General features: G+C 46.5%; 1 protein-coding gene across 1 annotated transcript in view; it reads right to left on the bottom strand.

Annotated features, from left to right (window-relative positions):
- The window catches only part of NUAK1 (NUAK family kinase 1), a gene marked incomplete at its 5' end in the record, with an annotated part of 82,572 nt that overhangs the window by 45,783 nt on the left and 13,826 nt on the right, over positions 1 to 22,963 (bottom strand). The window contains 1 exon segment of the mRNA XM_006170363.3: positions 1,878 to 1,998. Coding sequence (XP_006170425.2) covers positions 1,878 to 1,998 — 121 coding nt within the window.

The raw sequence follows: 22,963 nt of genomic DNA, 5'->3' as shown, positions 1-22,963 counted from the left end.
AGCATAAATACTGGAAATCTCTAATAAATTTTAAATAATAATGAAGAAGAAGAAGAAGCAGCTACATTTACATCACTGGGAGGTTTTTAATTAAAAGCAACACCTTTAATTGTATGGTACTCTGCAGGTCACAAAATACTTGAAAACAGTGGGTTTTCTTCAACCTATTTGAGATCAGGAATCCCTTTGTGAGGCTAATGAAAATTCTGCACCTGCTCTCCAGGGGTTAAAAAAATTGAACATGCACATAACACATAAAATGCTAAATACCAGCACTGTCTATAGCACTGGGCTTGAAAGACACTTCAGGCTTATATGTATGCTTGTACAAAATCCCAACAGGATGGAGAAAGGGTGGAGAAGGGACTGCGGTGTGATCATGTGCCATTGCCCACTGTGGGTGCTTTCTTCCTCGCCCTCTCTCTGTCTCTCCCTGGCAAGCACATCTGCTCTCTGGCAATTAAAAAAAAAAAAACTATGTGCAAATACTTTGAATCAGTAAGTCCAAGACTAGTAAATTTTTGTAAGAATATAATCAAAATAAATGTCAAAATGATGTACAAGGATGGTCACTAGAGCCCTGTCTATAATAACTGGAAATTTGGAACAACTTAAAGGTTTGGCAAAAGGGATGTGCTTTCATGAATTATGAATGTCCATAATGGGATGACTAGAAAGCCTTTTAAAATGTCTTCACAGGAGGCTATTTATTGACACAGGAAAAGATTCATGAAATAACAAATGAAGGGACCAGCAGTTGACGTAATGGCTATGTCACTGGACTCCCATGTAGTTGACTACGGTTCGAGTCCTGGACCCAGTGGCTTAAACTCATGCTGGGCACGTGTGCATGCGTGCCCAAGATCCCAAGAGAAGAATGGAAGAGAAGGGATTGCAGCATGGTCATCCCCCCTGGGGGGTGATTTCTCGCTTTCTGTCTCTCTCTCTCACTCTCTCTGCCTTTCTGGTGAGCACACACACCCTATAGCCAAAACATCTGTAATAAAAAAAAAGAAAAGAAAAGAAAGAAAGGAAAAAATAGTGAAGCTAAAAAAAACAGCATAAATTTTTTTTTCAATACTGGATAAAAACTACACATAGAAAAAAACTAATAAAAACATAGATATGGATAGTAAGCTGTTTATCAAACTGGCAGTTAAGACATAAATTAGATTTTAATTTTAATGTTTGTATTTCCATCATTCTGTAATAAAAGCATACCGCTCTGTAGTTTCTTTATGAGATCTTAAAAAATAAATGATAGGTTGTGGAAGGTTTAGACACTCCACTTCTTTCTGTAAAGGACTAAAGAGCTGGATTGATGCAAAAGCATTTTTATAAGTCCTGCCCCCCTGCCTTTTTTATAAACACCAACACAATTTGGACTCCATTTGCAAAGCATCCGTGACACCATCCCTCTCTCTCTGTGCTCCCTGGGTCCATTCAGAGTTCATTTCTAACTCAAAGGGTCTAACTTTGGAGAACTCTTCACGCCATCACCAACTGAGCTGCGGGGAATGACATGGACAATGTATCCACTGTTACTTGGTCACCCCGCCAACTGTCATTTTTCAGAAACCCCTGTTGTCTGAAACACACACTGGCTTTCAAGAAGGCAGGTTGCTTAGCAACTGCCAACGACTTGGGAGACAGAATCAAGCGTCCACCAGAGAGAGTTTATGAGCAGAGTGAGCTGTACGACGTGTGTCTGGTTGTGCTCACAGTAACCAAGGAGGAGACAACACCCGACTATTTTTGCATCATGAGGAAAAATATCTGGCTCCCGGCCAGAAGGGCAATTACCTAAAAGTCTTGGCAGGCCCCATGGTATGAGAAATGGTAACTGATACAGGGGTGAAAAAAAAAAAAACACTGACCTTCATAAATACTGATGATATGAGGATGGTTGAGGGATGACATGATCTCAATCTCTCGTCTGATGTGAACCATGTCTTGTTCATCCTTAATTTTGTCCTTACGAATGGATTTTATAGCAACCTATAAAGTCAGGAAATGAAATGTTACTCAGAGAACTAAACAGATGCAAATCTGCCATTGAAGGAGTTTGGAAAATAAATACAGATGTTACTTGTTGGCAGAGTCGGCAATAACCAAAACAAAGCTCCGAAATACCCGTCACGTCTTTCATTTATAGCAAAAACACCCTTCTCCCAGCGACAGAAAACATCAGGTTTTAACAGCCTGAGGTTTGGGATGGTGGCTTTTTTTTTTTTTTTTTTTTCATAAAGCAAAGGCTGCCTGATGAGGCCAGATTCATTTATTCTAGGAATCCTGGTTCTTTGCAAAAAAAGGGGAAAAAAAGGCAAGCTCAGTATACAGGGTATTGGGGATGGAGCACTGTTATGTGAAATGAGTTCCACAAGGCTTCACTATACAGCTACCAGGGTGGTGGCTTAAAGAAAAAAAAAAAAAGAGAGAGAGAGAAAGAAAAAACATTGTGTTGCCAATATCAATGCCAACTCTGCTTCAACGTGGGTTTTAAGACTCCAGCCTGTGCTGCACACATGCGATCGCTCAGAAGCCAAATTCCTCCTGCATTCTTCCTCTTGCCCAAGGCACCTTCAACAGGACTTAGTGTGACTAAAAAGCTCTGCTCAGAGACAAGTCATAGTCAAACAAAGGGAGTGACAGCTCATGTCCCTGCCCAGCCGTGATCAATTCCAACAGTTCTGGGCCAATGTTGTCTGCAAATCCAAACTAGCGGATTGCCAGGGCCAACGCACAGAGCAATCACTCCAAAGAAACAAATACAAAGGCATTCAATGACAACAGGAATCTAATAAGGAAAAATGTGTTTGCCAGCAGATTCATCTGTGCTCATAAACAAGTTGGTTGGTAATTCAATCCACCTTGGCTGTAAGGGGCGCAAACACTACTTGAGGGAGGGGGTATCCAAGGGTAACAAGGAAGCCCGCCAACCAATGTGCTGCCAGGTCAGAAAGCCTACTGTGTTCCTTCCCAAACTGGTCCTCTTATGTCCTCAGCTCTCACCTGTACCATCCTCTTCTACAGATGGAAGGCAGCGGAACCATCCTTCTGGATTATAAAGCATGGAATTATCCACAGGGAAAAGTACTTGTTATCAGCAGGCCAGGGCCACACCTGGAGCCTGGGTAACAGTCAGTCAACGTCAACCACAGTCAGGCTTAGCAGGAAAGCATTCACCTGGGGCAGCATGTGCAACTTCCGACTTAGACCAATCCTTGATCCACCACTATAAACGGAAGCATTTCTAAAACACAATCAGTTCATCTATCTATGACTAAATAAGAATCGAGAAGCTAGAGTTTCTGTTTTCATTATTTGCTGACCTCCCAAAAAACCAGTTCAGTCCAACCAGCAGCTCTATGTCCCCTTGGCCGTCAGTTTCCCAGCTATAACTCAGTCAGTATCTGTGTCTTTTCTTGACTCTACATTCGAGGGGATCTTGCTCACTGCTTTATCTCCAATCCTCAGCCCCATGCTTGGCAAACGGTGGACCTCAAAGAACATCAGGCAGAAAGGTAGGCAAACAGAAAAAAGGGAAGCATGAGGAAGGGAAGGGTTGATGGTATTGGGTAATGGGAGTCCAAACCAGAGGAATGGTAGTGGGATTAGGGCAAAAAAGGAGGGATTCTCCGGTAAAATAATACTGCCAAGATAGGCATGGCAGTAAGATGATTTAGAATTTCTTTGACAGCCTATCAACATGGGCAATCGAGGAATGGAGAAAGCAGATACGTGAATCCCAAGGTAGGCAACGACCTCCTTAGACCATGGTGGTTCCATTAAAGGAGGCTACACAGAGATAAATGAGCCTTCCAACTTGAAGGCCCCTTTTCATTATGGTGCCAGGCTCAGAGCTACCCCAGGCCCTCACGACAGCCCCACTCAGCATATAGCAAGAAAACCCCCCTTTGCTTACGTCAAACGCAAAGATATGACTGAGAAGCTTTATTTCTCCTGAGTAAAGCCTGCAGTCCAGGACCTTGTTCTGAGAGGAAGCAGTGAGCACACACAAGCCGGGAGGATGTGGGTGGCTGTTGGCCCAACTCCTACATTCCTCCATCAACTAAGATGGGCCGGGGGTAGAAACCACCCGTTTGATTATGCATCAAGCTGAACTGACAAGGCCCTCTTGTCAAATTATAACAGGGAAAAATTCTTTCACTATCCAGGGTCAGAGGAGGGGAGTGACATTCTAGGGGCAAGAAAATAAACCCCCTTGTCAGTTCCCCCCAAGAGGGGTGTAAGAGGCCGATGGTCTCACGACGTGCTTGCCAGGGGGCTGCTTGTAACCGGGTACAAAAAGGCAAGTGCCCACATTCTCCTGAAGCCCCACTGAGCACTGAGGAAACTAAAAGGGCTCCATAAATGTTAAGAGCCACGGTGGTTTTCCCTTCACGAAAGCTTCCTACAATGAATCTTCCACTGAAAATGCGAGAACAAAAAACAAGGGCTCATTCTGCTCCCTTGTTTCAAAGGGGTGATGAGAAGTCAGGAAGAAATCAATGCTTACGATCACTTAGGACTGTGCAGTTGCCAAGGCGGGAGGGAAGACATTCCACTTGCAAGAGCAGCGGATGATCCGCTCAGGGTCTGCCAGGGAGTTCATGGCAAACCGGGAAAACGGTAACGGCAGTAACAGTGGCAGTCAGCACCCATTCCACCCTTCAGACATGGCACCGACGCTGGGCTAAGTGCTTTCCACACCCCGGATCCTCGCATCCTGCTCATCACACAAGCTTCTGCTTCATGCCGCCCCCTCAGGGAGTTCCTCCCCAACCTCTCCACCTGACTGAGCCACCAATGCATCATGCTCCCCCCACACACACCCTTCCCATTTCATTTTCTTTGGGGCATTTCATACCAAATGAAATCATCTTTCTTCTTTATTTATTTGCTACATATTTGGCCTGTTTTTATAGAACCTAGAGAGCTAAGAATGGTTGTCACAGTTCTCGAAGATTGCTAAGAAACAAGATCTATAAATGTAGAGGCCCTGTAAGAGGGCCTGCGTCACGAAGCTGAAAGGTCAGCTGAGCCAGTGCACAGAGGTAGGACCGCACAGTGGTTGGGAACCTTGGGAACCGTCTTGGAGTCTCGGCTAAAATCGGTCTCTAGCTGCGTGACTGTGGGCAGCTTCCCCACTCATCAAGTAAAGTAACAGCCACCTGCTTCATGGGTCCCTGTGGGGACTGCGTGTCAGAGGCTTCAGGACATGCCTCGGCCAGTGTACCTGCTCAATAAACCTCAGCCATTGTTAACCCCGAGTGAGTGTTCATAACCAGACCTTCTTTTCTTCCTTTCTTCCCCAAAGCAAACTTGAATTCCTCCTGATTCCTCAAGGGATAGCAAGTGGAGGTTTTAGAAATGGAGACCGCATTTGTTCCCAAAGCACACCAAGGACAGGAGAATCTCCATCTTAGGTTAACCTCATCTGGAATACCAGGAAGCTCTGAATAGCTGGGGTCTACCATTATCAACACATTCTCTGAGTCCAAGACCAGACAGGAAGATAAACAACTTGAACCTAGAAAGTAGCCCCAGAGTCATTTTCACCCATCTCCTCATCGCCACCCCATTGGCTGAACAGGTGAATACGATGTTTCTACTTAGAATTAAAAATCTGTCTCAAATGCTCCACTTCAGCTGTTACCATCAATTGTGACTATTCGTTCTCTTGTTCTTTGTTAACATTTGTTGCCAGAGGGCACATTCACTTGCTGGAGAAAGACAGAGAGAAAGGGAAAGTGAGAAAGCACCCCACAGGAGGATGGCCATATCACAATCCCTTCTCCTCCTCCACTTCTCCTTCCCCTCAGGATTTTGGGTATATATGCACATGTGCCTGGTATATTTTTTAAGTTGCAGGGTCCAAACTTGAACCACGCAGTCAGCCATGTGGGATCCAGCTGCCTTAACCACTAGCCACAGGCTGGCCCCCTTTATTCCTTTTAAAGACAGAGAGAGGGAAAGTGATAATCACTCCCCTAGGGAATGGCCAACTGTAACCTCTTCTCTTCCATTCTCATCTTAGGATTTCAGACACACAGACACATGCACCCAGTGTGATTTTCAAGCCACTGGGTCCAGGACTCGAACCACAGTTAAACATGTGGGAGTACAGTGCCTTAGCCACCGTGCCATCATCTGCTGGGCCCCTTTTATTTCTTTTTGAGCATTGAGCATGTACCAGGCAGCACAAGAGGAAGCCAACACGATGCTGCCCTAGCTCTCAACAGGGGTGGAAATGGGGATGACATGAGCAATAAACAAAAATCTCAGTAATAATTATATAATCACCCTCAAGGCCAGGGCTACTAAGGAAAGATACAGATGTGCCAGGCATTAAGAAGGAAACCCCCTCTCCAGTGTCTTCAATCCTCACATCTGCAAAGAAAAACAGAAGCAAGGAAAGGGCCCAGCAGGAAGAGATTACCCAATGTCTGAAATCACAAGCCCTCCCCAAACAATCCGATCTTTTCCCCCACCAGTCAGAGCATGACTGGAGCAGGGAGCTCAGGTGTTTGAGCCCGACACACGGGACCGCCACCTCTATAAATGTTCCCAAGTCTAGACGGCACTGTGCACCTTATAAAATGGTCTGCTTTTAAATAAGGCCACCTTATAGTTAATGTTTAAACCTGCTGCAGCAGCAAGTCTGGCTGTGGGCCTGCCAATTCTGCCCTGCAGTGCCTGCCTATGAAAGAGGCCAGTTCAGCCCAGCAGATTCCCATCTTTAGTTAAATGGAACAGGCCCAGCCTTCTCTTTGGGGTTGGCAATTTTTCCATTCTTTGAAAAATCACCCACCTGCTCTGTGGGCTGCCAGGCATCCTGCTCCACGGTGGCCACTGTGAATATTAAGAGCCTGGTGATGCAGGCAGAAAAAGGAAAAACGGAGTGGAATAGTGAAAGCTCAACCTTGGGGCTAGGTGACCTCGGGCAAACCCAGCCTCCCACGCTCAGTTGTCATATCAGTACAGTGAGGTTAGCAATTCCTACTTCCTGAGGGTGCTGTGAGTAGTAGAAATGGTGTAAGTGAAGTGCTAGCGCAGTCGCCATTGCCCCAAGGACAGTGATTATAAAAGAGGCCTGCCCAACTGTACAGTGATCATGCTGGGACCACACGTAAGGAGTAATGAGCCCAAAGCAAACCATACCACAGAGCTCTTGCCTCCCCATCACCCACACACAGACCCCTCCCCACACTGGCACAGTGGCAAGTGCAGGTTAAAATGAATTCCCAGCCAGCCCCAGAGGGGCTATGGAGAGGTTGCCTATGTATATAGCATGAACTGCTTTGGAGAGCGTGGTGCTGGGGGTGTCTGGGACAGTTGTGTATATTTCACACTCTAACCAAGGAAATCAATGACCTCTTCCCTCCCTAGCCACACTTCCTGGATGCTCATGCCTTGACACATGTCAGTCTAAAGGGAGTATTCAAGAACCATGCCTCTCAGACAGGAGTCACCGAGGCATCTTGTGAAAATGCAGAGTCTGAATCCATAGGTCAGGGCAGGGGGATGCTGGGAGCTTGCATTTGTACCAGGCGGTGCTAGCGATACTGGTCCAGGGACCACAGCTGGAGTAGCCAGGTCTTAGTGCTCTGTTTTCGGCCCTGACACAGAAACATGTATACATCAGCGGCGATATTCTTAATAACATTTATTGGGTCATCAGAAAAATCATGATGCATTTTTTGCATAGAAAAACTATGGAGAGGTTGCCTATGTATATAGCATGAACTGCTTTGGAGAGCGTGGTGCTGGGGGTGTCTGGGACAGTTGTGTATATTTCACACTCTAACCAAGGAAATCAATGACCTCTTCCCTCCCTAGCCACACTTCCTGGATGCTCATGCCTTGACACATGTCAGTCTAAAGGGAGTATTCAAGAACCATGCCTCTCAGACAGGAGTCACCGAGGCATCTTGTGAAAATGCAGAGTCTGAATCCATAGGTCAGGGCAGGGGGATGCTGGGAGCTTGCATTTGTACCAGGCGGTGCTAGCGATACTGGTCCAGGGACCACAGCTGGAGTAGCCAGGTCTTAGTGCTCTGTTTTCGGCCCTGACACAGAAACATGTATACATCAGCGGCGATATTCTTAATAACATTTATTGGGTCATCAGAAAAATCATGATGCATTTTTTGCATAGAAAAATACATCATTATTTTTCTGACAACCCAATATTCTATGTCAATCACCTGCCAGTAGCCCTTGTCTCATTTAATCCTAAAGACAGCCCCATTTGACAGACTAGAAAACTGAGGCACAAAGATAAACACCATCATACATCACTCAGCAGCACGGATGTGTTCTGAGAAGGATGCATGCGATCTTGTGTGAACATCACAGAGTGTACGTCCACGTCCCCAGACGGCACAGCCTACAACCACACCGGGCGCACAGTCTAATCCTATGGACCCACCATCACACATGCAGTCTGTCACTGACCAAAATGCCATGTGGCACATGGCTGTATTGGCCAGTCACACAGCTGGCTTGGGGGAAAAACAAATGGATGTAGACCTTAAGCCTAGACAGGCTGAGCTCAGCGACTTCTAATTCTTGAGACTACGGATAAAGTTAGGGTGAACAGGGACCAGCAGATGGCATAATGGCTGTCTGTGGACTCCCATGTAGTCGACTGCAGTTCGAGTCCCAGACCCGGTGGCTTCAACTCACGCCGGGCGCATGTGCATGCATGCCCAAAATCCCAAGAGGAGAATGGAGGAGAAGGGATTGCAGCGTGGCCATCCTCCCCCCGGGGTGTGTGTGTGTGATTTCTCGCTTTCTGTCTCTCTGGTGAGCGCATGCGCCCTATAGCAAAACCTCTCAAAAAAAAAAAGAAAAGAAAAGAAAAGAAAAGAAAAGAAAAGAAAAGAAAAGAAAAGAAAAGAAAAGAAAAGAAAAGAAAAGAAAAGAAAAGTTGGGATGGACAAGAAACACCACAGAATCACTAGAAGGATTACAAAGGGTCTCTCAAGCCTTAGGAGGTGGATGGGGGTCATATGTGAGGTATGTGAGGTCCCGGAAGGCGGAGCAGGGGCACTGAACAGCAAGGAAGAGACACAGGCATAAACACAGGCATTAGCCTCACTTACTGAGAACAAGTCTGCGTCCTGACCCCGGCAACACGAGCTGGCAACCTCCTGCCATTCACAAGGTGTGAGCTCACACCCGGCCACGTTCCATGGGAGCTGCAGGGCACTGAGGCAGAAGCAGCACCCGGAGGCCACTTGCAGAGGGAGCTGGCAGCCAAGTCAACCAGAAGCCAGTGTTCCTGCTCTTGTCTGGGAGATGGACAGAGTTGGGGCACAGGCCTACCTCCATGTGTATCAGAGCTCACCAGGATCACCCAGCGGCCTTCACTCGGAAAGACTCTACCTGACAACGTCACCTTAGTGAGGCCACCCAAGAGGCCACCTTGCAACCAAACCCCCAGATAAATTCAGCAACCCCCCACTCTTTGCGGAGGAGCCTGGCCAACTCGGACGACACTCCTGCAAGTTGCAACAGCAACAGGCCCCACAGGGACCCACGCCAGCTCCGCCGCAGGGCCCAAGGCCCTCTTCCTCCCTTCCTCTTTGGCCTGTTGATTCATGTCATTATATGGATGTTTTTTCAGACAGAAGCGGGTCGGAAGCCAAGAGCTGTATCAACAGGAGAGGCCTGGATGCCAGGGAGCACAGCATGTGGAAGTTGGAGTTTTTTCTTCAAAGAATGGCATCACACCATTGGCCATCATCAACTCTTTCATCTCTTAAGAGGTCCTGAAAATATGATCCTCTGTCGCTCAGTTCTCAACCCTCTGTTTCCCAAAACTCTCCATAAAAGAAATGGTGATTCCTCAGATGATACTGATTTTTCTCCTGCCATGAAAAAAAAAAACGTGCTCAGCTTCCAGAATGTAAACAGCAAAGTGGATTGGTATGTGGCTGGGCCAGGTCCTGCTCAGGACGGCCTCAGAAAGGCCTGGGATACTTTCATCTACATGGATAGTCTGTCCTCGCTCTCCAATCCCACCCCCACGTCAAGGACTGTGCTAAGAAAGTCACTATTGCACATGGTGAGGCCACCAGGGGAAGGAGTTGGTGACTAAGAAGACATCGTGGGCAGAGTGACACTCCCTGTACAGCGTTGAGGTTTGTAAACATGGGATAGTGGTCATGGTTGACCAGGCAGGAACCAAAGGCGTGGTGGAAAGAAGGCCAGTAAAAGATCTGTGTGGTGTGGCCATGCCACAAGCGAATCACAGCCAGTCCAAAAAGGAAGATACGATGCTCTGAACGAGCTGCCAAAGGGTGGTCACCTGCATCAGATCACCTGGCTGGGAGGGAGGGGACAACCAAGTGTTAAAATGTAGATTTCTGGATCCACCCCAGACCTAGTGAATTGGAGGTGGGAGATAACGGAGGGGACTAGCAGCATTATTTACACCTTGTCACGTGATTCTCCTGCACTCTGCGGTTTGAGAACTGCCATCGGAAACCAGAGGAAATGTGGCCCAGGACACCTCTTATTCTGTGCCTTAAATATGACTCAGTCATATTATGTCCTAGATGGCTGGTGAAAATGAGTAAGCTACCCATCCATACGGAGGGGAATTAAAAACAAGCTGCCTCCTTGATGGTGCTCGGGAACTCCAACTATTAGGTTGTCAGAAAAGCCATGATGAATTTTTGGATAGAAAAACATAGGAGACCAGAAGATGGCATAATGTTTACATCACTAGACTCCCACATAGTCAGCTGTGGTTCGAGTCCCAAACCCACCAGCCTAAAACTCATGCAGGGCACGTATGTGTGTGTGCCCAAAATACCAAGAGGAGAAGAGAGGAGAAGGAATTGCAGCATGGCCAACCCCCCTGGGTATTATTTCTCACTTTCTGTCTCTCTGTCTCCCTCCATTTCTCCAATGATCACACATACCATAAGGCAAAAATCTCTCTTTCAAAAAAAAAAAAACAAAAACACACACACAGAAAAAATACATCATGACTTTTCCAACAACCCAATAAATGGAGGCAAATTAAAAACAAGCTTACCCCTGGGAAATGGAAAGTTTGCTCCCCAGGGAATTCCTCCTATTCTAGCCCCAAAGCAGGCCTGCGGGTAATGTGAGGTCACAGAAGCTGGCTGTGAGGGTGGGTTGCTTCATAGTCAGCACACAACCTGTGGCATGAAAAGGCCTCTGGAAACACAAGAGATGCTTCCCAGGCAATATCAGATTCATGGAAAGACTGAAAATGCGGAGCTGTTTAGCTGGGACTGGATCTGCCAGGCAGCTGTTTATTTTTAGACTTTCATATTTCCAAAAGCCAAATGTAACACCAAATCAGAATTCTCAAGAGCAACTGCTTTTCTTCCAGGTTAAAACTGTCCTGGGAGGGAGGAGGAGAGATGGGCCAGGGGGCTGAGGTTACTTCTATGGTAGACGGCCTCGACCGGTAGCATCCGATCACTGGACAGTTTACAAGAGGGCTTGGATACACTGAAGGCCATGCAACTTGTATTCATCAGCCTCCAAATCCGGTAGAAACTCAGCCAGAACAGCTGAGAACCCCAGTTTCAGGGGCCAGATGGTGGCATAGAAGTAAAACGGATGCTCTAAGAGACTGACCCACCTACGAAGGTTCCTGGTTCACATCCGGAGACCTCCCTGAGGACACCAGGCAAGCGCGTGCCCATGATCCAGAATGGCTATGCCCACGCCCTGGGGCTGGCTAGGTTAGAGGTGTACTGCAGCTTTAAGACACTGTTGGGGTTGCTCATTCTCACCCTGTCTCTCCTAAGCAAGAAATAAATAAACTAGAAAGAAGGAAGGAAGGGAAGGAAAGGAAGGAGAGATGCCCACTGAGAATAAGCACCTTGGTCTTGTCATCATTCACAGCAACCTCAGAGGTACTCACGTGATCATGCCGCAGACTCAGTTTCCTCCTCTGTAAAAGAGGATGACAAGAGAACCATCCTCATGAGGATGATGTGGCGCTCCTTCCAGACAGTGCATGTGACAGGGGCTGGAGAAGGCAAACTCCATCTATGCAGAGGTCACACCGAGCGCCGTCATGGTGTGTCCATCGGTGTTGGAGCTATAAGGACCTCTGCAAGGTCTGTGCCACATCCCCATTTTACAGACAAGCAAACTGAGTTCCAGGGAGGTTTAAATACAGGTCTAAGTTATCAAAGTTAACGGCAGCACTGAAATTGCATCAAGAGAGGCCCATGTCATATTCCACCCCAAGTCAGGACGCCTAACCAAATATAAAGTCTCAGCTAGCAGTGGGACTAAAACTGTCGCAAAAAGGTTGAATATTCATAGTGAGGCCGGCACCAGCCACAGCAACGTCCCCAGAACTATGGCCTTATTAATAAACCAAGATGAGGAGTGACAGAGCCTCCTAAGCTGGCTGACAAATGATGACTTACTGCAGCATGGCATGTATGTCACCTCCACCTGCTCAGGGCCAGAGGTCTGTCCTTACACAGCTGGGCCAGGAACACTGTTTTCATCCCAATACAATCCAAATCTTGCTCCAATTTCTGAAGTCTGATCTGGTATCACACATGAATAGGTATTTCTGTTTTTTAACCTCATTATTTCTTAATTCCCTGCAAATATGACTTTTTAAATGTTAAGTCTAGGTACTGTTGAATCACTGACCTTGGGAACAATGAGCAGAGGCCACAAAAGACCTAAAAAGTGAAATTAGTTTTACAAAGGGAAAGGAAATTAGCCAAGTGAATAGATGCAAGTGAGCAGAACAAAGAAATTTTTTTTTAATTTTGCCAGAGGGCACAAGCATGAGAGGGAGAGAGAGAGGACCCTCCCCATGTGGCATGGTTACACCACAATCCCTTCTCCTCTATTTCTGCATCCCCTCGAGATCTGGGGCAAGCAAGCACACACAGTGTGTTTTTCAAGCCAGGATTTGAACCCTGGTTGGCTGTATAGAAATCCAGCTCCCTTAACCACCAAGTTACAGGGTCAGCCCAAAGAAAAGCCATTTTTTTTATTTCTTAGGATGATAAAATACAACAAGCAAAAATGGGATAATGGCTTCAAATTTTGTTTTGTATTTTAATCATAGATGATTTTGTAGATAAGTGAAAGAGATGATTCTGCAAATGTTATTTTTATCCTGACAGAACCCCTTTCATTTAGAAAATGGATTTATGGCCATTAGAGTGTGCAGAGACATAGCAGATAAAGAAACAGCGCAGGCTGCAGGCTGTTCCCCGAGGCCTCTGGAGAGCATCCGGGTGTTTCTGGGCCCTCATTCATCATCTCCTCACCAGCATCCTTTTCCTATCAAGGGAAGTACTCACTGTCTATTATTCAGAGAGTTAATAGGCTGGTCCCACTGCAAAATCCAACTCAATGACTGTCAGCTGGCTAATTAGCACTCCACAGACCTGCCAGTGAGGCCTGTAACAGCACCTCTGGCTACAAATGCATGGCCCCATACAAGGACAGCCTGAACCCCAACCAGGGTGCTCAGTCCCAGGAGGCATTTCCTGTTGCCCCATAGTGGGCAGGTGAGCCTTATCAACACTCAGTTTCTACCCTGGAGGAGATTGGGGCAGGGATCACAGGGACCAACAGGGTGACCTGGCTGGGGGAGTGTGCACATGCCCCTGGACTCCTGTCCTTGTCACTTTCTCTGCTGGATCCCACACCCCATCACCTGCAACTAACCATTTATTTTCAATTGACCGGCTCTGCCTGCACCAACCCCTGCAGACATAGGCCATGCCCTGCAATGAGCCCAGAACGCACAAAGGGGTCCCCCTTTCATAACCTCACTCAACAGTATTTAGAAGCTTCATCACCACAGAGACCATTTCTGTTTTATTCACTACAGCATTTCCAGCACCAAACAGGTACCCAATGTATAGGATATACAAGAGCACCTCAAAAAGTTCATAAAACAAAATAAAATTAGAATTAAAGTATGAGTTTATTTTGGTGCAAAATTAATCAAAATCCATGCATTGTATTTTTTTATAATACTCACTTTCCACGAATATTTTGAAGATCCTGCATACCCCCCCCCCCAAAAAGCTGTTATTGAACTGGACTCCAAGCATTAAAAATAGACACACCCACACCCCTTTTTTTAGATCATTGCTATAGGGCATGTGCACTTGTCAGAAAGAGACAGAGATGGGACCAGCAGATGGCATAATGGTCACTTTGCTGGACTCCCACGTAGTTCAAGTCCCGGACCCAGAGCCTGAAACTAACATGTGTGCATGCATGCCCAAAATTCCAAGAAGGTATGGAGGAGAAGGGATTGTAGTGTGGCCATCTCCCCCGAGGGGTGATTTCTTGCTTTCTGTCTCTCTGGCAAGGGCATGTGCCCTATAGCAAAAGTCTCAAACAAACAAAAAAAAAAAAAAAAGAGAGAGAGAGGGCACCAGCAGAGGGTGTAATGGCTATGTCACTGGACTCCCATGTAGTAGACAGTGGTTCGAGTCCCAGACCTGGTGGCTTAAACTCACGCCAGGCATGTGTGTGTGTGCACAAGATCCCTAGAGGAAAATAGAGGAGAAGGGACTGTGGTGTGGCCACCCTCTACAAGGGATGATTTCTCACTTTCTGTCTCTCTGTCTCTGTCTTTCTGGCGAACGCACGCACCCTATAGCAAAAACACCTCAAAAAAAAAAAAAAAAAAGAGAGAGAGAGAGAGAGACAGAGAGAGAGAACAAAAGTGAGAAATCACTCCCTGCAGGGAGATTGCCTTGCTACAATCCCTTCTCCTCTAATCTCCTCTCAGGAATTTTGGGCACGCATACACACATACCCAGTATGATTTTCAAGCCGCCATGTCTGGGACTCAAACCACAGTCGGCCATGTGAGAGTCCAGCACCATAACCATCACACCCCCTGCTGGCTCCCAAAACATCCTTTTTTAAAATCATAATACCATAATACCATGGGGACATCTTGTCATTCCAGCCAACCTTCGGTCCAGCCACTGGTCCATTTCTTCTTTCACTGTCTCATCTCTCAGACGCTGAATCCCTGCTTGTCTGTCCCCAGATCACGGAGCCTAAACGTACTTGTCTTTCTAGTGGAGGTAATAACAGCGCCCACTGCAGAGAGGCCGAGGGGTGATTCACAATAATAACCCATGGTAATCATGATAATTACCAGTTAGGAAGCTAACTAGGTGCCAGGCACAGGTACCATTCTCTTAAATCGCTCAACCTCTCACTCATTAAATTCTTGCAAAAACATTATGATGTCTTCTTTCTCAATGAATTATAAATTGAGTCTGAGGGAGGTTAAGTAACGTGCCCTCAAGCACACCAATAAATAAAAGAACTGGGTCTCAATAAACCCAGAGATCATACTCTTTTTTTTTTTTTTTTGGAGAGGTTTTCGCTATAGGGCACGTGTGCTCACCAGACAGACAGAGAGAGACAGAGAGACAGAAAGTGAGAAATCACCCCCCCAGGGGGGATGGTCATGCCACAATCCCTTCTCCTTCATTCTCCTCTCGGGATCTTGGGCACGCACGCACATGTGCCCAGCATGAGTTTTAAGCCACCGGGTCTTGGACGCGAACCATGGTTGACTACGTGGGAGTCCAGCGACATAGCCATTACGCTAACTGCTGGTTCCCATTAGAGATCATACTCTTAACCTCTGTGCCACACCAGTAAGTGCCTGGCACACAGTGAGTGCTTGATAAATACAAACTGAATCAGAACCTCCAGACAGAAAGGTCGGCCAAGGTCACACTTCCTTGCCCCCACTCAAAGTCTTTTTTAGGAAATATTTAAATAACTTCCACCTCGAAAAGCACAGTCATCCCCCAATGCTCCTTGCTGCCTTCTGCGGGTGGGGAGGGGGGCAGATGAGACAATTGGGCAAAAGGGAAGTCCAGACAAGAGTATTCCTAAAACGATGCACTGGGGGGGGGGGGGAGTCCGACAGCGTTCGCTGGGGGGGGTGGTACAGTGGTTAGCATAGCTGCCTTCCAGATATATCAATAATTTTTACAGCTTCCTCTCATATTGCAATAATTGCATAGTCAATTATTGTGGGATTTTGCCCTTTTTTGGGACAAGAAGTGGGAGGTCAATAAGGATCATTTTTACCTGCTCTGCACAAAGGTTCAGGAAGTCTGGCCATATTCTCTGCCAAATAGTTGCCAGTCACTGTCCACTCTCCCTAAACCGAGTCAATATACCACCCGATCAAAGGAAGGTCATTCATGGTCAATACAGAGACTAGCAGACAGACACCATAGCCGTCACGTTCCCCTCTGTGTGTTCTGATGTCTAGGAGAGAGTCTGGCATGTAGTAGCCTTTCAATAAATATTTACAGAGTTGAATTAAACCATGCATGGTAAATAACATAAGTCTGAATTTTTATAAGAATTATCCCTTTCTTACCCATCTACCTATTACCACCAATCCGGTCTAGTACCCACGAGTTGCTGAAATCAGACAATCTACCCAGACTCCACTGTGGTCCACTTTATTTATGTACATGGAAAAACCCACGTTGACTTCAATCATCAAGGCCGTTCTTGTGACAGATTGAGAAGACCGCATACCCATGGATGCACTACGATAGGTTGGGACCAGAAGTGTTTCATATTTAGGATTCTGTTGGAGTCTGGAATATTTGCATATGCCTAATGAAATTTACTTATGCTTCATAGACCCCTTACAACATAGACTGAAGGTAATTCTATACACTACTTCTGCATTGCAGCATTTTGATTGCAACCTGTCACATGAGGTCAGATGCAGAATTTTCTTCTGATGGCATCCTGTGGGCACTCAAAAACTTTTCAGGCTTTGGATTTTTGAGTTAGGGATACTTATCCTGAAGCATGGCATACCAATGGCCCTCCTCCTGTGTATACCATGCCATCCCACTTCATTCTACTCCCTTCACCAGCCCACGACACAGGCGACTTATTTCACAGCAGACGAAAACCAAGAAGAGGAACTCCTCAAGCTTACAAAGTCAAAAAGGGCAACACCTAAATTCAACCAGGTGCCTGGATTGTGTGGCAAATGCGGCTTCTGCTGGGCTACACCTCATCCCACATTCTGTCCAGTCTATGAAACCACATGGTAAAAAAGAAACATTCCGCCCCAGCATTGTGAGGCTTCCTTGCTCCAGAGTCTGAAGCTTGGAGAAAACTTAGCTCCTATCTCGTATTATTGAAATGCCATGGAAGATCTGGTCAGGGAGCTCCTCGGAACACTCTGAGTGTGCAGCTAAACCAGGACAGTCCTTCCTGGATCAAGTATGGCCTCTATGGCAATACTTCATAAGAACTATTCCCTTACAACTAAATTGTCAAATCCAGCAACCACAGGCCAGAAACATCCCAGCAGAATCCCGCCAAGCAGCCTCTTCTGATGTCCTGTACACACAAATACCAACAGTCCCCAGATGTTCTCCATGTACAGCATTTGGTTTGAGACACAGTGCTCCTTTCCCGAAAGCTCTTACATTTGTTTAATGGAGTCAATACAGTTCAGCTAAAATATCCTGAAGCAGACATCTGAAGTCCACCCGGCTCTGTTGCGAGCAAACCATCTGCAGAAAAGACGAACAAGTAAATAAGACAGCCCTGCCCAAGATTTACGCTCCCTGCATCTTTAAGCAGGTCATAAAATATAAACTATGTACAGATAATAATACAAGTTGCTTTCGAGCGTGTTTCTGAGTTCATCTCAGTATTAATCTAAGACTGATGTTCCAACAAAGTCGGGGTCTGGCATGCTAAAGAGGGGGCTAAGTTGTACTTTATGTCCCCTCAAAAAATAAGTTAAAAACAAATCTGTCACTTGAACAACCTTGATGATTGAAGCCAAGATAGGTTTTTCTTGGTTTTAATCATCCAAACACAGCAGTAGCTCATATCCCAAAGCCACTTATCTTTTAACCCGTAATCTAAAACACAGGTAAGCAGGAGCAAAATAGAAAATGCTCTTGACCTTGAGTCAAGAGACTCAGCTGAGCCAGACACTAACTGGGTGACCTTCTGGAGCACTGTCCTTCTCAAAGTGACTCATTGCATTACAAAAGAAAACAGAAATTCACTAGATGCATTGCCAGGGCCCATCAGCTCTAAAGACAGTATGAGGAAGAGAAACAAGCCCATAAAAAAAGTCACTCAAGGGATTAGCAGATGGTGTAATGGCTATGTCGCTGGACTCCCATGTAGTCGACCACAGTTCGAGTCCCGGACCCAGTGGCTTAAACTCACGCCAGGCGCATGTGCGTGCATGCCCAAAATCATGAGAGGAGAATGGAGGAGAAGGGATTGCGGTGTGGCCATCCCCCCAGGAGGTGATTTCTCGCTTTCTGTCTCTGTCTCTCTCTGTCTTTCTGGCGAGCACACGTGCCCTATAGCAAAATCCTTTCCAAAAAAAAGCTAGGCATTAAGTTCCCGCACATGGTCACCCATCATTTTCCTAACACGATTCTTTTATTATTATGTTTTTCTTTGTTTGTTTGTTTTTGTTTGTTTGTTTTTAATTTGACCAGAGAGAGAAAAGAAAAATGAGAAAGTAGATCACCAAGACCAGGACTCAAACTGTAGTCAGCCATGTGGTAGTCCAGCGCTTTAACCACCATGCCACCTGCCAGTCCCAAGAACACAATTCTAACATGCTTAGCCACATCAAATCTGTAGAGAAGCTGGAAAAAAAAAAAAAAAAAACTAGGAAGCTGCTAACTAACGTCTAGAATCAAGACATGACCTTCCATCTTTAACTTTTCTGGGTCTCATGAGTTTTCAGTTTTGAGTGTGCATTATATTTTTGCTATTGGGGGGAAATTTTTTTTCTCTTAAAAAGGTCACCAAAAGTAATAGAAGTTGATGAAGGAGAAGACAGCCAGACATGAGAACTCCAAAACACAGCACTGATGACCATGTAGGAAAACCTACTGAAAGACATCAAGGAAAACATTTAACTACCTGGCAGATAGTTCAAGACAAGAAGGTGTACATCGACTTAAGAAATATTTTCTTAAGAAATATGTACAATTTTTAAAAAGAATTATTTATTTAATTCTATCATTCTTATTTTTTTATTCGACCAGAGAGAAAAATGAGAAAGCAAGCCGCCAGGTCCAGGACTCAAACCGTGGCTGGCCATGTGGGAGGGAATCCAACATCTTAACTACCACATCACCTGCCAGCCCCAGTATGTACGATTTTTAAGAAGATTGTCTTTTAAATGAGTGACTTCAATTACGTGAAAAAATACAGTTATATTTAATGCTCTCCACTATAACTGATAAATATTTCTACTTAACCAAAACATCAGATTAACCAGTGTTCTCCAGCCCTTTGAGTGAGGCTCGCGGCAGTTAAAACGCCAGAAGCTGTTGAGTTACTCTGCTTCTCCCTCACCCAGTTAGTCAACCACCCAAGCCCACCCTGGCCAAGTCAACTGCCTCCAATATGGCAGCCTCTACAGTCATCCTCCAGCAAGCCCGGAAAATTGTGGCACAGTTATGACTTCCCTGTCCTAAGCACAAAAATTCGCAGATTTCAGATTTACATTAACTCTGATCACTGCCAAGAAAAGGCCAAATGCAGTGAGCTAGCATATAGAAAATGCCCATACATGCCCAGTACGTGGCGCACCCGCCCCAAACACCGATGGCCCTTGTCCTTCCGATCATTAACACACAGACTGTAGGCAGAGCCTGTGTAAGTAAGAACATTGCAATGAAACCTTCAAAATAGGTTGAGAGGATGAGGACAGAGGGCAAAGTTGAGAGAAGGGGGCTAGGAGAAAGAGAGCAGCTGTAGCCTCTTTTGAGAGGCCATTTCAGGCCACCCCAGTAAACCAAGTTCCTCCCAATGTACTTCCGTAGCCCCCAGGGAATCGGTTTTGCAGAATGGAATTATTTTCCTAAAATAAATAGACAGACAAAGGTCACTACAACTGGGGCCTAATAAGAAAACAAGCCAGCTGCCAGTTTACAGGCAGCCTCTGAAGCAACAGAGGGAGAGGCCCAGGCCCACGTCCAGTGAGACGGCTCTGGACACACCAGTCCTCGGTGGGGAAAACACATGGGGCACAGGAGGGAGGAGGGGCTCACCTGCCAGAGCAAGGCCCGACCTGAGCAGGCACACACAGGGGCTTCTTCAGGCTTACAGACCTTGCACTTCTGCTGGCAGGAGGCTCTAGAACTAGGGTCTATTTAAGACCTGGGGACCAGCAGATGGTGTAACGGTTATGTCACTGGACTACCACATAGTCGACCATGGTTCAGGTCCAGGAGCTTTGAAACATGACAGGCGCGTGTGCATGCATGCCTAAAATCCTGAGAAGAGAATGGAAGAGAAGGGACTTAGGTGTGGCCATCCACCCTGGGGGTGATTTCTCGCTTTCTGTCTCTCCGTCTCTCTGGCGAGTGCATGCATCCTGTGACAAAAGTCGCTCTTAAAAGAAATAATAATAATAATAAAATAATAAAATAGTACTGATTCCTGGGCTCCATTCCCAGGCAGCCTCAGTTAGTTAGCCAGCATGAAGGCCAGACATGTATGTCTTCTTAAAGGTCCCAGGTTAGGCTGATGCTTGAGCAGGCTGAGTCACTGGCGTGGCAGAAGTGCCCACAGGAGGGTCAGGTGGACCTGAGGTGCTAGCCCCAATGCTCCCAGTGCAGATCAGTTACTCTTTCTGAGCACCGATGGCTTCAACTGTAGAGTGAGAAGGATCATTGCCATGACAGGCAGCTGATGCACAGACCACACAAGACCACGCCTGTACACGGCCTCATTTGCCATGTCTTGTGGAAGCCACACACTATAAAACGTCAACCCCTGTCCCTTTCACTCTCTTCAAGGTTTGTCCACATGGGTCAGGCATTCTGGGCAGCTCCCAGATCTAAGGGGTTTCCTCCCTGTCTAAGTGGTTAAAACAGAGCAGAAAGGGGAGCACACCCTTCCCGAACGGCAGGCATGAACAAGGATGCTGGCAAATGGGGATATTGGACACCCTCCCCAGACCCAACACACACACAGCCACACAGAACCCCTCCTGGGGTAAAAAAAAAAAAAAAAAAAAACTACATAAAAATGGAGTCATAAGCAGCAAAATGAGGGAAAAGTGAGTCTTTCTGATTTGCGTTGCTCTTCCTGTCTAGAAGAAACGTAGGCTGATGTGCCACTCTCTCCGGAAGTCCTCTGTCTCCCCGTTAGGCCAGGTGTAAGTCACACCCAGTGCTCCACACAGACCGGGCACATGGTAGACCCCAGAGAAGGGCCTCTGAGTGACATGTGCCTTCGGGCAGAGACGGGCCTGTGCAGATCAGCAGGGCCTCTGATGGCCACACACGTTAGGCCCCTAAACAGGTATTTCATAAATACACCTGGACTTTGAGTCCAAACGACTGGCACAGGAAAGGGGGAAAGGCCCTTTTTATCCAGCATTTGGGAGGCAGCTGCTATGAGCAGCAGTATCACAGCAGTGCTGGGTTAGAATCCCAGCGACTTCACTTTCCGTGCCTCGGTTTATCCAGCTGCCAAATGGGGATGATGATGATGTGCTCCTGTGAGGGTTACATGAGGACGAACGCAGGTCAGCGATTTAGTGTGCTTATTATAGAATATTGCCTGGCACCGAAGTCCTGCTACACAACTGTTTGCTCCTATTATTATGCCTTGAGAAGATAATGGGCAATGAGACCCAAACTTCAGGTCCATGTAAGAACCTGGGCTCTCAGAGCCCTCCAGTTATCACAAGAGAAGGACTGGGCCAAAGAAGGTGGGGTGGGGTGTCCCCAGATGGATACACAACTAGCTTCCCATCGCCCAGAGATGTGTTTCCCAAAGCACGGGTCATGGACCACCCACACCACATTCGTTTTGAGTTATTTGGGTAACACACAAAAGATACACAAATGTCCCCAACTTCCAGCCAGTACTGCTTAATTGAGACTCTCAGGGTTGGATGCCAGAATGGTGCATCTGACAGGTGCACCAGAAGATTCACACATCCCCAAAAATTCATAAACCACGGGATTAGAGAAGCTCCTTAACGAGAGGATCCACGCCATCTTCTCATCACATATCCTCAGAGCTATACACAATGCCACAGCGCATGCCCAACGTATATGAGAGGTCAATGGCAACTCTGTAAGTGCCGGTTTCATTTTCTTGAAAACCCACCAGGTGTTGGGCACATGCAAAGCAATGCTGAATCAGACGACTTCATTCATTCAGTCTAAAAATCCCTACTGGGCACTTATTACGTACCAGGCACTATTCCAGACATTGAAGACACAGCAAACGTGATGACCAGGTTGTTAAAGACACTCAGAACCTCACCGACACTGTGGGGCTACCCAGAGCCTGTCCTTGCCCTCGGTGTCTAGAGCAGCACTAACTCTGCTCAAAAGAACTTTCTATGATGATATGAACGATCTGTTCTGCCCTGGCCAGTGGTAGCCACTAGCCATATAAGGCCGTTGGGCACTTAAAATGTGGCAGGTACCACCAAGGAACTGAACTTTTTCTTTTATTCCATTTTAATTCATCTTAGTAGACACATATGCCCAATTAGACAGTGCAGGTCTAGAGGCAGGGGAAGAGCTGGAAATGGCAACCTAAGGCAAAATGAGCTACAAGGAGGGGTACGTAGAGGACCATGTGCTATCAAATACCTCTCACCCAATTAGCAGATGCCCTAATGTTCTCTGGCTTCAGGAATTGAAAGAACAAGGTCAGGCACAAGGCATTGGGCTCGGACCGGAATTTTTATAGCCCATGATCAGTTGGAGGTGGTATGCAGCCCAGCCAAGCCCCGGAGACTGCAGCTTAAGAACGCAGCCGTCCATAGAGCCTTGTCACAGCTGCCAGAGAGATCTCTTTCTTCCCCGTCATTCTGTTGATGGTCATTGTGTCCTTGGCTAGAACGTCCCACTGGGCCCGAGACACTGCACAGATTTTATGAGAT

This window comes from Tupaia chinensis, unplaced genomic scaffold (genome assembly GCF_000334495.1).
Source record: "Tupaia chinensis unplaced genomic scaffold, TupChi_1.0 Scaffold148234_1, whole genome shotgun sequence".
Lineage (NCBI taxonomy): Eukaryota > Metazoa > Chordata > Mammalia > Scandentia > Tupaiidae > Tupaia > Tupaia belangeri.
This window is presented reverse-complemented; position numbering and strand designations above follow the sequence as displayed.